Source organism: Bidens hawaiensis, unplaced genomic scaffold (assembly GCF_021521415.1).
Source record: "Bidens hawaiensis isolate Kalapana, Puna unplaced genomic scaffold, B.hawaiensis_p1.1 tig00014763_1, whole genome shotgun sequence".
NCBI lineage: Eukaryota > Viridiplantae > Streptophyta > Magnoliopsida > Asterales > Asteraceae > Bidens > Bidens hawaiensis.
Genome location: NW_027492300.1, coordinates 271,511 through 284,713, shown reverse-complemented (window position 1 = coordinate 284,713; position 13,203 = coordinate 271,511). Strand labels below are relative to the sequence as shown.

The 13,203-nt window shown below is 38.6% G+C and overlaps 1 protein-coding gene across 1 annotated transcript; it reads right to left on the bottom strand.

The window, feature by feature from the left end:
• Positions 1-5,151: 5,151 nt before the first annotated feature.
• LOC143547617 (uncharacterized) lies at positions 5,152-9,790 on the bottom strand. The gene is made up of 7 exons (XM_077038999.1): positions 9,136-9,790; positions 7,062-7,559; positions 6,830-6,982; positions 6,664-6,732; positions 6,527-6,574; positions 6,010-6,443; positions 5,152-5,766 (listed from the first exon to the last, which is right to left on the bottom strand). The coding sequence occupies exons 1-7, from the start codon at positions 9,788-9,790 to the stop codon at positions 5,152-5,154; spliced, it is 2,472 nt and encodes an 823-aa protein (XP_076895114.1).
• Positions 9,791-13,203: the final 3,413 nt, after the last annotated feature.

Sequence of the window (13,203 nt, the reverse complement as noted above, 5' to 3'; positions counted from 1 at the left end):
CATCCCAAAACATTAAAAATAAAAAGGGATTAGGTACGAGATTACTCACTTGATAAAGATGCGTTGAAAGATAATGCAAGAACCAACTTTAAACAAGCACAAGTTAACCTATAATTAAAGATTATTGTTTTAACGATTGGTTTTAAGTCTCGATTATAAGTTAGCATAATTAATAAGTAACTTAAACAAATTATTATATATTATATATTACCGGAAAACAGGGCAGAACAGGAGAGAGGACGAAGGCAGAGAGAAGAGACGGCAGAGGACAAGGAAGATAATAAGTGTTTGTGTGTGTAGTGTTAAGAAAATAGCATTATTATTTATAGGGAAACCCTAGGGAACACAATCCCTAGAAAAGGGGAAAAGATCTTCAACAGGATCAAGCAAAAGATAACAAAAGCAAAAAGGTTCCAAAAGCAAAAGATATCAAAAGATATGGCAGCTGCAGGGGACAAGGAAAAGCTGACAGGTAACAGTAAACAAGCATGGGAGGGTCAGATAAAGGTACTGGTCAAGCATGGGAAAAGCAGATCTCAAAAGATAATGTCAATCACTTTTTCTGCCAACCAATGGGGTTGGTGCGCATGCTGCGCCGAAAGTAACTTTTCAGACATAAGATAGGTCAGGTCAAAAGCTCAGAAGATGAGACATCACAAAAGTAAACGGATGGATTAAACAGGAGACTCAAAGGGTTAGCGCGAGAAGGCATCGAGCGCGTGAGCGCGAAGGCAGACAGAACCAACCTTAGCGCACCGCGGGAAGAACTACAATTCTAAGCGCGCCGCGGGAAGAACTATATTTCTTAGCGCGTCGCAGGAACAACTATAATCCTTAGCGCGTCGCGGGAGGAACCTTATCCATAGCGCGCTGCGGGAAGAACTACTTTCCTTAGCGCGTTGCGGGGACAGTTCGCCTCGCGTATCGCAGCAACAGATGGTCTTCACGCAGGCTTCCTTGTAAGGAGTCTGGCGCGTGGGGCTGCGCAGACAACCTTAGGCGGGAGGAAACAAAGGACACAAAAATAAGAGAAGGGGTTCAAGGCTTAAGGGCGGAACAACGACAAGAGAGAGAAAGAGGCGGGACGGCAACAAGAGGGAAAAGAAGGCGGAGAGAAGAAGAGGGACGGGATGGCGGAAAGGAAGAGAGAGGAAGAGGCGGGAAGGAAAATATTATTAGTAATATATATATTTTAAATGTCAAATTTTAAAAGAAAATAATTAAATTTTAAATCATAAAAAGAATCGGATCAGAAAACGGGTACCTGGGTCGGGTCGGATTCGGGCAGATGTCACATCCGCCCACCTCTTGCTCATACCAACCCCCACCAGCGCCTCCTCACAAATGTTCTTGGCGGGGGATGGTTCAGCGGTCAGCTTATTAACCCAGGCGCCAGTTGGGTTCTTGAGGACACCCACATCCGCAGGCGCAGATGTGATCGCGCGCATAGTCATGCGGATGGGGATCACACCAGCCCTTATATAGAAAAACCTCTCAGACCAGTCATGAAGGCTCTTGAATGAAACAGTGGAGCACTTCACCTTCTGACTGCGAGGAATAAAAGAGAACCAAGAGTCTTGGATCTTGGGCTTGTAAAAAAACTGAAAGCGCCGAGGGGTGGGCTCCTCGCGCTGGGATTTGCACATGAACTCAAAGTGAGTCATGCGCACAAGTCCAAACGGATGGACTTGGGATATATGAATCCCATAGAACTGGAGCAGTGCACCCACAAACCTTGTCATCGGGAGACGAAGGTTGCAGTGGGTGAAAAAATGGCTATATAGGGATATATAGCCGGTAGGCGGGTCCGCCGCCGTTTGCCCGGCCACAGGCAACATGCAGCCAAACAGGGTGGGAAAACCCTGAGAGGCGATAAGGCTGTCAAGATCAGCCTGCCTCAATTTGCAGGGGATTTCATTCCACCTCTTCACCGCCTTGGTCCTCCCTACCTCCTCCGATGAGCCCTCAGCAGCCTTCTTCCCCTTGCCGGTCTTCTTCAATGTAGACATTACTAACGATTTTCTACGGCAATGGATGGGGGAGATTGTATTGTCTGAACTATCAGACATACAACTGTAAAATCGAACAAGGGAAACTTCTGAAGAACAGATAGCTGGAAGCAAAACAAGGGTAATCGGAATACAAGGAAAGAAAGAAAAGAGCTATGAATATTAAACAAGAAGATGAAGGATAAAAAAACTCTAAGGGCTGGCTTTTATAGGCCCAGGAGAGAGAAAATTTCGTGCTGATCGGACTTCACGCGCCCCCACTCGCAGGTGTAAGCCAATGCGAGCGCGACACGTGTCCCTGACACTGTGTGAGGGGACACGAAAGGAAACTATACGGCTGCTGTCAGAGTTCACGCGCCACCACTCGCAGGAACTGACCAACGCGAGCGCAACACGTGTCCCTGACAGCATGTGAGGGGACACGAAAGGCAACTGTAGCACCTCGAGCACACGAAAGGTCTGACACGTCTCCATCACTGACCCACGTCAGCAACAACCAACCACGTACAGAGACGATTCGTTTGCAGCCAAAAAGATAGAATTTCGCGCAACGATGAATAATAAGAAGAAAAAGACAAACCCCTACTCAAACTATAGTCTAATATCTATATTCCCTCGCTCGCGCGAGACAAGACACACATTAGACTGGGGGGGCTTGAAGAGGTATGTACCCGCCTCAACAAAGAACGAGGCGGGTCAACCCACAAGATAAAGACAAGAAGCTTGAAATCAAGACATTAAGAAGTCACAAAGCCAAAACCTATGCGCATGGCGCATATCACATATGCTCAGGCATCATATGCCCAGGCACCACACATGCTCAGGCATCATATGCCCAGGCACACATATGCTCGCGCATCACATATGCTCACGCATATCACATATGCGCGCGGCGCATATCACATGCTCGTGCATATCACATCTGCGCATGAAACATCTGCGCGTGAGAATAAAGAGAAGACCTTGCGCATCCTCAGGATTGGCGCATATCACACATGCACATAATCAACCTCGTCCTTATCCAAATCAGGATTAGGGCAACCTTGATTGTGCACGTCAGACAACCTTCCAGAAGGTATCTTTTTAAGGAATAAGAATATGCTGATGTTGACAGCTGCCAAATGAAAGGTGGACAACTCAGCATAACCCATGTGCTACCACGTGATTATAACCAATGAGAAAGCACCAGGTGTCCCAGAGGACACGTGGCGCAGAGCAATTGGAGGAGGCCAACAAGGCTGAGCCCAATCAGTGGAAACCCTAGCACTATAAATACAGCATCAACTCCACAAGGAGGGACACTCAATCATTCACAGTTACAGCCAGTAACATCATCATATCACATTCAATCATATTCAATTACATTCAATCACAGACAGTTACATCCAGTAACACAATCACACAGAGTATTCAGCTATTAAGCAATACTCTCCAGATTTCCTTAATCTGTTATTATTATCTTCTCCCACAAAATACTTATTCTCACACCGAAGGGTTACCCCAAAGAGGACCCCTCTGTCCCTTTCTGAGGGGTAAGTTGACGGTGCTGTTCATTTTGTAGGTGGAAGAACCCAGATCCAAGAGAAACCATCGGTGAAATAGTATAATCACACCCGAGGAAAGTAGATCGTCTACCAGTGAGTCGATCCACGCTTCTTCACATGTCTTTACCGTGATGTTCGAAAACTGTATATGCATTTATATAGATAGAGTTGTGTTTGATTCATCTTCTTTTGTATCAAGTTGTTTTCATTTGGTGGTAATGGAGAAAGAAATGAAATGAAATGATATCTGCAAGTACGTTTTGGTACAAAAACCGTAAGTCACATAGATGGCGATTTATTCCGGAATCAAGGTTTGTAGTTATTACATTAAATTCAGTAATACATGATCTCAACTCAGTAATGCATTAAATTCATCAAGATAGTTAATATGTGCAGGTTCCAGGAAGTCGCGGAGATGTATAATATCTCGAACTTGAAGATCCAAATCAAGATAGCAACTCAATTTATATCTCCGGGTGTCAATTGTGGGGCTTACATCGTATTCAAATTTTATGATACAAGAAAGTTTTCAAGTAAACCAATGTATGTGAATCTAAAGTACAAAATGGGGAGAGAGACGTTGCATGCATACTTCGCAACGTGGAGAGACGACAAGTGGATGATGATTGAATTGTACCGGTTTTTGTGTGACAAGGAAGATACTAAGTTTGAGGTTCTACTTGAAAGCTTTTCACGATTCTACTGTGGAAACGAGTCGATATATATCGAAGGAATTGAGTTTCGAGCGATTGACAATGTAAGTTTAAAGTTTAAATGCGCTCTTTAGTTTCCGTTTATATCTTCCTCTTATGGTTTAAGACAGTGGTAGGTGCATATGTAACAATTTCATTTTAAATTTATAGGTGAAAAGTGAAGAAACCGAGCAAGTCCAAAAAATTTGAAATCAAACTCAAACTATCATCATTCATACCGATTCCAAGAAGTGATCGAGCTACCACCACAACATGTTTTTCGTATCAACTACAAGATTCAAAGCCAAATGTTGTCACAAGATACAGAATACTTGTGTTATCTTGTCTTCAAGCTTTCAGAAAAATGTGTTGGCTTGCATTGTCCAGTGATAGTTAGAGATCTAGTTCGTCGAAACAGGAATCCGGCTGAAATTATTTATTTAAGATCTCCGAGCCCGTGGAACATACACGAAAACAACAACGTTCCTAAACAAAGGGAAGATGGATGGATGGAGGTTAAAGTTTGGAAATTCAACTCAAGTCATCAACTTAAAAATGATCATATTTCGGTAAGTCTGAAGTTGATAACATATGAAGGAACTATGTCCGGCCTGATTGTATGTGGTGTGGAGTCTCGGCCGATGTAAGAGTATTTATATATGGTGTGTAAAATGATGCTTGCAGGTTTTGTTTAAAATCCATGATATGATTAATTATAAGTTAAATTGCAACTTCAGATATCTGTATGATCATCATGAAGTAGACACATTTACATATAGATGCCCTAATAATGATGTTGATGGTTAGTTCAAGGCTCGGCATGCATCAACATAGCAACTAAAACAACAAAATATCAATGTATCTAAAACATTTAACAAAAAGTTCGTATAATCTTAAAACATAAAGTCAATAAAACGGTCGATCACTTTGCTTACCAAAAAGTCCTCGACCATACGTACACGATATTAGCTCTGCAAGAAGTGGAAACTGTAGCGTCACAAAACAAGTAATCGGTAAACACGATAATGCAGCTATCGGGATCAAAATCCAATCTTTCCCTTGCCCAAATAAAAGATACAATGATGCACCAAAAGCGATCATCATTGAAGTTGTGGACAAAAACAATGTCGCGAGTCCCATTATTAATCTTGAAGGTAACGTGAAGAGAAAATCTTGTTCTGCATAGCGAGCGGTTAGGATAGATAAAAATAATAATAATGATGTGGTGGATGAGAACAAGGAGATTGCATCTGCAACTGCAAATATTAAGAAAGATGCTTCTTTTGCATAAAGTGGGTGGCCCGTATCGCCACTGTTGCCACCTGGCACTGTAATGGCTGCTGCAAATACTATTGTGGTTATGAGTCCTGCGGTTACTGTGTATGAATCGGCTGTTTTTTTCATCCATTCTTCGCCGTCTCTCACAAGCTTTTTATGTTCTTTGCTGAATAACATCTCGGGTGTTTGTTCAAACGAGTTCTTTTCGGTTTTATACTTTGGATGCACAAACTTCTCGACTTCCTGAATAAATTAAACGATAACTACACATTATTAATCTAAAATTTTAAAATGGATTTTCATTTTTAATTTTGAATTTTAAATGATTTATAAGAATTTAATATTTAGTGTAGCCCAAATATTTAGCCCAAATGTATAATTATCGATTAACTATCAAATAACAAAAAGATTTAGGCCAAAATTCATATTTTAAGTCCAAATGGCAAAACCGAAAGCGAAAAAATCGAAACAGAAAATATTTGTTACCTTAAACCACTGCAATTCGCGTTGCATTTGTAACGCTGCACCAGAGACAAGATTAAGTTTCTGTTGAGGTGCCAGTTTTCCCGCCAAATGCAAGAGATTATTATTGTACGGGTCTTTAAGCGTCTTGTGAAAATGCTTGTGATCACTCATTTGATATGTCAAATTATAAACCTTTTCACATCGATGAAGAATCGCCAACTGGATCATGAAATGACCATTTGTATCACCATACCAAATTGCCTGTGGAAATGTGTCAGCAATTTCTTGAATAACCTCATACGCACCGTTGCTTGCAGCCTCAATAATTGGATTTGAATAATGTATACAGTTTGATTGAAGATTTAACGCACTGATTTCTCGACATAAACATTTCACGAGCGCAAGCGCTTGATGATGAGCCAGCTTTAACTTCTGAATGTGTGTGATGTGAGGCACTAGATTCATATCAAGATTCAAGAATTAGCTTCTTTGACTTTTACAGTTGACTTTTGTTTAACAAGAAATTGAAGACACTCACCGATCCTACCCAAAACTTTCCAGACCACAAAGTTGATCTCTTGAAGAACTACCATCGAAGCGTATATAATTAGTGGATTCTTTATTTTGTGGATTATAAAAATTAACAACTTTTATTAATGTAAAGTTGCAGCAAACCTGAAGTGCAGAAGTACATCTTCCCCTGCTTTTTGTTTGAGTTCGGTTTCTCCAACTTCAAAGGAACATCTGTAACACGAAACAAAACATCCTTCGTTATTTTATCCTAATATCATATAAAACACAACAAAAATTATGAATGTTAAATGTCTACATAAAGCCTTACATTTATAGATTAAACTATCAAAGAAATTAAGGCGACATCCGCTTTCAAAGGCGTTTGCTTTTCTCGCTATAGCCATTAAAGGAGCATCAACATTATCAGAAGGTATAGTAGTAGCCAGTTCAGGATATTGAGTGACTAAATCAAGTGCGATATCTGTCAAATATATAGAAAATATTAATTAACACAAAAAAATATATAAAAAAAATATCAACATTTCAGTCAAAGAATTTACCAAAATATCCTGCAAAAATGACATTAGACAAAAGTGTCACACCCATATTTCCTGTGAAGGTACTCGGATACTGATTGCCTTTTGTGACACTCAACAAATATAAAAATGTGTCTTTATGAGAATTAATAAGAGCTCGATGAATGGGCAGTAACCCATCCACATCTTCAGTATACAACAACCTCTGATATTTATTCACCAAGATTTTAACCGCTTCGGTGTTGCCAACAACCGCTGCAATATGAAGTGGTGTGTATTTCTCTGAAGAAGTTAGCATTTTTAGAAGAGATTTAGGTGGTAACTTTGCTACCAGTTTCTCAACAAAATTAATCCCTTGTTTTCCCGTCCCGACTGCAATATGAAGGGCTGTAAAACCGTATTTGTTGATATTGGCGGTTACTGCTTCTTCGTCTTGGTTTATGAAATCTTGTGCTTCATCCCAGTCGCCTCTGAGGGCGGCTTTGTATAATGGAAGATAAGCGCTTGTGTTCATAGTTGGTTCTGTTAAACATGTTGAAAACTATATCACCAAAAATAATATGTACACATTATACAATCATATATAACTACATATACGAAAGGTAGCAAATCTTAAGATTATTTTAGCATTTGCATACAATCAAATTACATATCAAAAACTTCTTTTGCATTACAGTAAGAATATACTAGTAACAGAAAAAACAGATATTTTGTTTGGTTCTGCACATGTCACTTGCCTTTTCCTTAATTCTGTGGTGGCTAAGTCGGATACTACCAAATCAAGGAATCGGATTCACAAAAGCGCACTAAAATAAGTCAAAATAAATGAAACAGTTGCTGATTTCAAGTTCATAGCTTGTCATTTTCTAATGAATTTAAACAGCAATGAGTCAATGTAAATGAAGTTCATGATACGTGCACTAAGGGAATCTGATTCACAAAAGCGCACTAAGGGTGCAAACGAGCCGAGCCGCTCACGAGCTATTCAAGATCAGATCAATAAGCAGCTGCCTCTAATAAAGCTCGTTTAGCTATCAAGCCCAATCTCGGACCTTGTACGGGAATCTCATTTAGGTTCACCGAGCCTTAACGAGGCTTGTGTATATTTTAAGTTTTAACTTTTTTGGATTTCCACATATTAATTTCACACTGTATAGCCGAGCCTGAGCCAATCTTTTGGCTCGTTTAAGGTACTACACATGACTACTCGAGCTCAAGCTGAGCTTAGACTCATTTGGATTTTCTCAAAACATATAAAATAATTAACAGTTATCTAAACTAATTAATAAATAATAAACGAGCCGAGCCTAAGCCTGAGCTTGAAAAAAAATGACTCACGAGCCGAGCTCGAGCTGAGCTCAGGCTCTACTTGGCTCGTTTACACCCCTAGTGATAGCTAAGTTGAATACTACCAAATCAGGTAATCTGATTCAGGCAAGTGACCAAAGATGTTAAATGAATTAACTGCTAACTTCAAGTGCATAATTATCATATCCATTCAATTTAAACAAAAACAAGCAAATTAAACAATCAATCCAAATAACAATGAATTATCTAAGCTAATGAATATATAACAAATGAGCCGAGCTCCAACTCAAACTCTTGTAAGTCAAAACGAGCTGATCTTAGGCTTGTTTACACCCCTAGTGGCCCTAGATAGCTAAGGGGCTGTTTGTTTACATCTGAATGGAAACATCTGATTCATTCAAACTTCAACTATTTGGTTCCAAACAGAAAAGCATTTGAATGGTTAAAATTGGGTCTGAATCATTCAAACTCATGTTGCTGTTGAATGGGAAAGAGGCTTATTCAGATCTGCTCATTCATATATGAATGAACCAAACAGCCCCTAAGTTGAATACTACCAAATCAAGTAATCTCATTCACGCAAGTGGACCAAAATAAGTCAAAATACATTAACTAATTCCTAATTTCAAATGCATAAATTATCACATTCAATCTAAACCAATCTATATAACAAAACAGCTCTAATTCCAGGTTGTTACCCGCTTGCCTTCTGTTTCAATGTAATCATTACCTTGCTTATTACAACTAAAGTTTCAATTAATTAAAACAAGACAATTAAAACCTTAATTACCATGCAGAAAATCCGAGATCTCATTAAGATCCAACGGCAGCAACGTCGGCGATATATCCGTCCAGCTCTCTTCAAACACCGTCCCTTCCAACCCCCTTGACTTCCCCACACGCGTATTAAGCCGACTATCAACCGCCGGTGTACACGAATCCCCTTTCAAATCAATCTGCTGCGAAACCCCACGTAACGGCACAGGCAACGACCTCGAATGCGGCGTGGATCTCATCAACCCACTGCCACCATCCAACGTCATCACATCATCTTTAATAACTACCGACCCAGAACTAGACGCCATGCAGCCATACAAACCTTCCAAATTTACCCACACATCCTTAGCTGTCTTAAACCCAATGGCATACGTCAACACGTCTTCCGTGACCGTACCTAGTATCCAACCTCGTACCAGGGCGTCGGATCGTCGCCACCAGTGGTGGGTGTCCGGTGACGTCTCGTGTGGTGGTTCGTGTTTCCCGTTGATGAATCCGAGCATGTCGTGGCCTTCGATGAGGCACAGCATCTGGGTTCGCCATAGCGGGTACTTGTCGTGGCCGGAGAGCTTGACGGAGACGAAATTGGAGACGTTGACGGTGTAGGGGTATGAGTAGGCTGGTGAAGCTTCGTCGGTGGGGTGTGATCTGATGGAATTGGAAGCCATTGATTGGTGGTTTGAAGGTTTTATAGTGTGATTTGGTGGTGGTAGTGGTAGTGGTAGTGGTAGTGGTAGTGGTAGTGGTGCTTTGATTAATCATTCGTATTCATGGCCTACCAAAATCTCATTGTAAACGTTTGTTTACAAACTTATTATTATTGCGACTTGTGTTATTTTACGTAAAGTCTATAATAAATTATGTAAAAAGTCATTATACTTTATTATTTTTTATACTTTAATTATAATAAGCGGCAAAGTTTGGACGAGTTCATCGAGGGTGGACTCAAAATGTATTAAAAAAATTCATAAACGTATAGGGCCGGGCTCAAATTTTAAGTCGAAAATGGGTAAATTTACGCTATGTAAAAAAATTTCGGACGAAAACAGGTAAATATACACCACTGCGCAAAAAAACAGGGGGCCCTTGATTATAATGTAATACTACTTTTATCTCCCGTTTATGGCCTAATGGTACGAGTCTTGGGTTTTCCAATGAAGACCCTAGTTTGATCCCCGCTTGTGAGGATGTTAGTTCGATACCAGGGTTTTAGTCCCACCACGTGTTACGCAAAAGAGTTCTGCTCTTGTAGTGGCACAACGACTGTCAAGTGTCAGTCGGCGGTATGTTCTCGGGGGAACACCCAGGCCAAACTCTGAAGTCAGCGTGGGCCCAGTTAAAACAACATATTATGGCCAAAGTGGGGCAAGGGGCTCTTCAAATTGGAGAGTGCGGTAGTCTAACACACAAGAAAATCATCGTTCTAAAAAAATGTAATACATACTTTTTTTATGTTATTTTATTTACTACATAATTATACTTTTATGTTTAAACCCAAAGGTTGGTGTTAACGTTTTAAGGCGTGTCACCCAGTAATTGTTCTTAAGTATGTTACTTTTTTTTATCATAAATTATATGAATATCGATACTATTAGGAGTTTATCATCTGTATTTTATATACAAGTGTTGGGCTGAAAGATATGCATCACACTTCGTCACCACAACGCGTTTTATTAACTTGTTTTGGACTTTTGCCATTAATAGTTTACTTGTTAAATAGATGATTGAATAACCCTTTTTTGAACATAGATGATTAAATTATCGGATGCAAGGAGATGTTCTTTTTTGAAAATGAGTCTTTTTTAAACAGGGAAAACATGATTTAAATGTTAAACACTGTGTTATATTTTATATGTAAGCTGTATCCATTGAATTTGACCAATAATATACCTTTTTTTTTCTCTTTTTCTTTGATAAGCAATCAGAATATGCGTAATAAAGATAATATTATTTAAAAAATTCATAACGTCAAAATAAATGAACTGTATGATACTTTTGTTAAATTGTACAATAGTATGGATGAATGTTAATATCTCTTGTTAATAAATAATGGCATGGTGTGATACTTGATAACTCACTTGAAAAAATTAGATATATTTTTCATCTAATCACTCTCACTCTCTAAATGATTTTTCAAAACTTAAAATGTTTTCCTAATTTTTAATCTCTCTAAATGATTTTCCAAAGCTTAAAATATTTTTCTAACTTTTAAAAATCACGGTGACTGAATATGATGATCAAAAAGGATGACGAAGGAGTTTGGAGGGAGTTGAATAATTAGGCTAGCTAGCTATTGTGGAGGCGTCAAAAGGGTGCACCATCCGCCTCAACGGCCTCTTCTTTAACCGGTTAACGCCCAAAAGGCCTCAAGTTAGGTGGAGTCTACCCACTAACAACCTATCACAATCCTTTTGTTTTTCTAATATCCAGTTAAACATGGCCATATCGCAACACGTTTATTGAAAAGTGTGTTAGTTACAGCACATTGTCTACATGGCATGATGTAATGCTTTAACTAAGTAGCAAATGTTTCTCCACGATACATACCTTACTATATATTTTCTTTTCATTTGTAAATGTTAAACAGTTGAATTAATGGCTCTTTATATTATATTCATAATTTCTATAAAATTGAAGTTATGCCATCTGAATAATTAAAAAAGAGTCGGTATCGATCTCTAACTCTGCAATAACAAGCCAACATGGTTTAAAAAATAGCATGTTCACATTTATTGGGATGGCTGCTTTTGTCCCATGTTACCACCTTACCATGCACCAGGAGAACACATACGTCTCTTTTAAACATATTCTCGCTTTTTAAAAAATAATCTTTTTTATTTTTAACTGTCTTAAAAATTGTGCAATATGTGGCAATCATATTTAAATATTAGTACATAACATCGGAAATTTGAATGTAAAATAATCCGTTAAAAAACACTTAATATCAAATCTGAGTGTATAGTGTATGTATTTTAGTTTCAACAATATACTAATTACGTTGTTCTACAATATTAATATTTAATAATCAGTTAATATATATGTTTTAAGTAATCATTAAAATTAGAAGAAACTGTTTTGAAAATTTAAATAGTTTACAATCATTTACAACCAAATTACATTAAAGTTTTAAGTCCTTGTTTATAAATTAACAATGCTAGATGTGAGTTCAAATTAAATATAATTTAAAAAGAAACTTAAAAGTTATGAATTACAAGTTTTAACTTAATAATTTTTAAGTTCAAGAGGAACATAATCATTCAAACTTTTCTTTGAACAGCAAACTCACATACTTTTAACATACTTCTAAATTTTCAACATCATGACCACAATATTACAAGAACCCTTATTTATATTAGAATATGAAAATATTTTAGAAGATTTTATAGATTATATTGTTTAATGTTTGATTTGTATCCATATTTTTTATCCTTTTAAAATATGTATAGGATTATGTTTCTTCCCCTATTTAAAGGGTTTATGGTTTAATGCAAAGGCAATGATTACAATAATATTTACTATCATGGCATCAGAGCCAATTCCCTGATTTTTTCTCCGTCTTCTTCCTGCCGTTACAAACCCATCACCACCCCATGTCCGGCGACAAACCTTCATCGTCGGTTTCGACCGAATCAAAAGCCCTCCATCTCGTTTACTCTGTTAGTAACATCCAAAATTCGCACACTTGATGGCACCTCCTTTACCTACTCATCATGGGTGAAACTCTTTACTCTTCATGCAAAGGGCTACAAGGTTTTGCAACATATCGATGGCACTCCTCCACCAGATCCGACTCGCGACTCTTACGAGCGTTGGGCCGAAATTGACGCTATCATTCTCCAATGGATATATGGAACGATCTCCCAACCTTATCTTGCTCGCGTTCTCGACACTAATGCAACAGCTCAAACAGTTTGGAACAAGCTTAAACAGATTTTTTTATCTAATAAAAAATCTCGTGCTGCAGCTCTCGAGAAATGATTCACAAACCTAACCTTATCCGCGTGCTCCTCGCTTGATGACTATTGTCAAAAGTAACAAGATTTGGCTGAACAGTTGAATGACGTTGATCATATTGTTGACG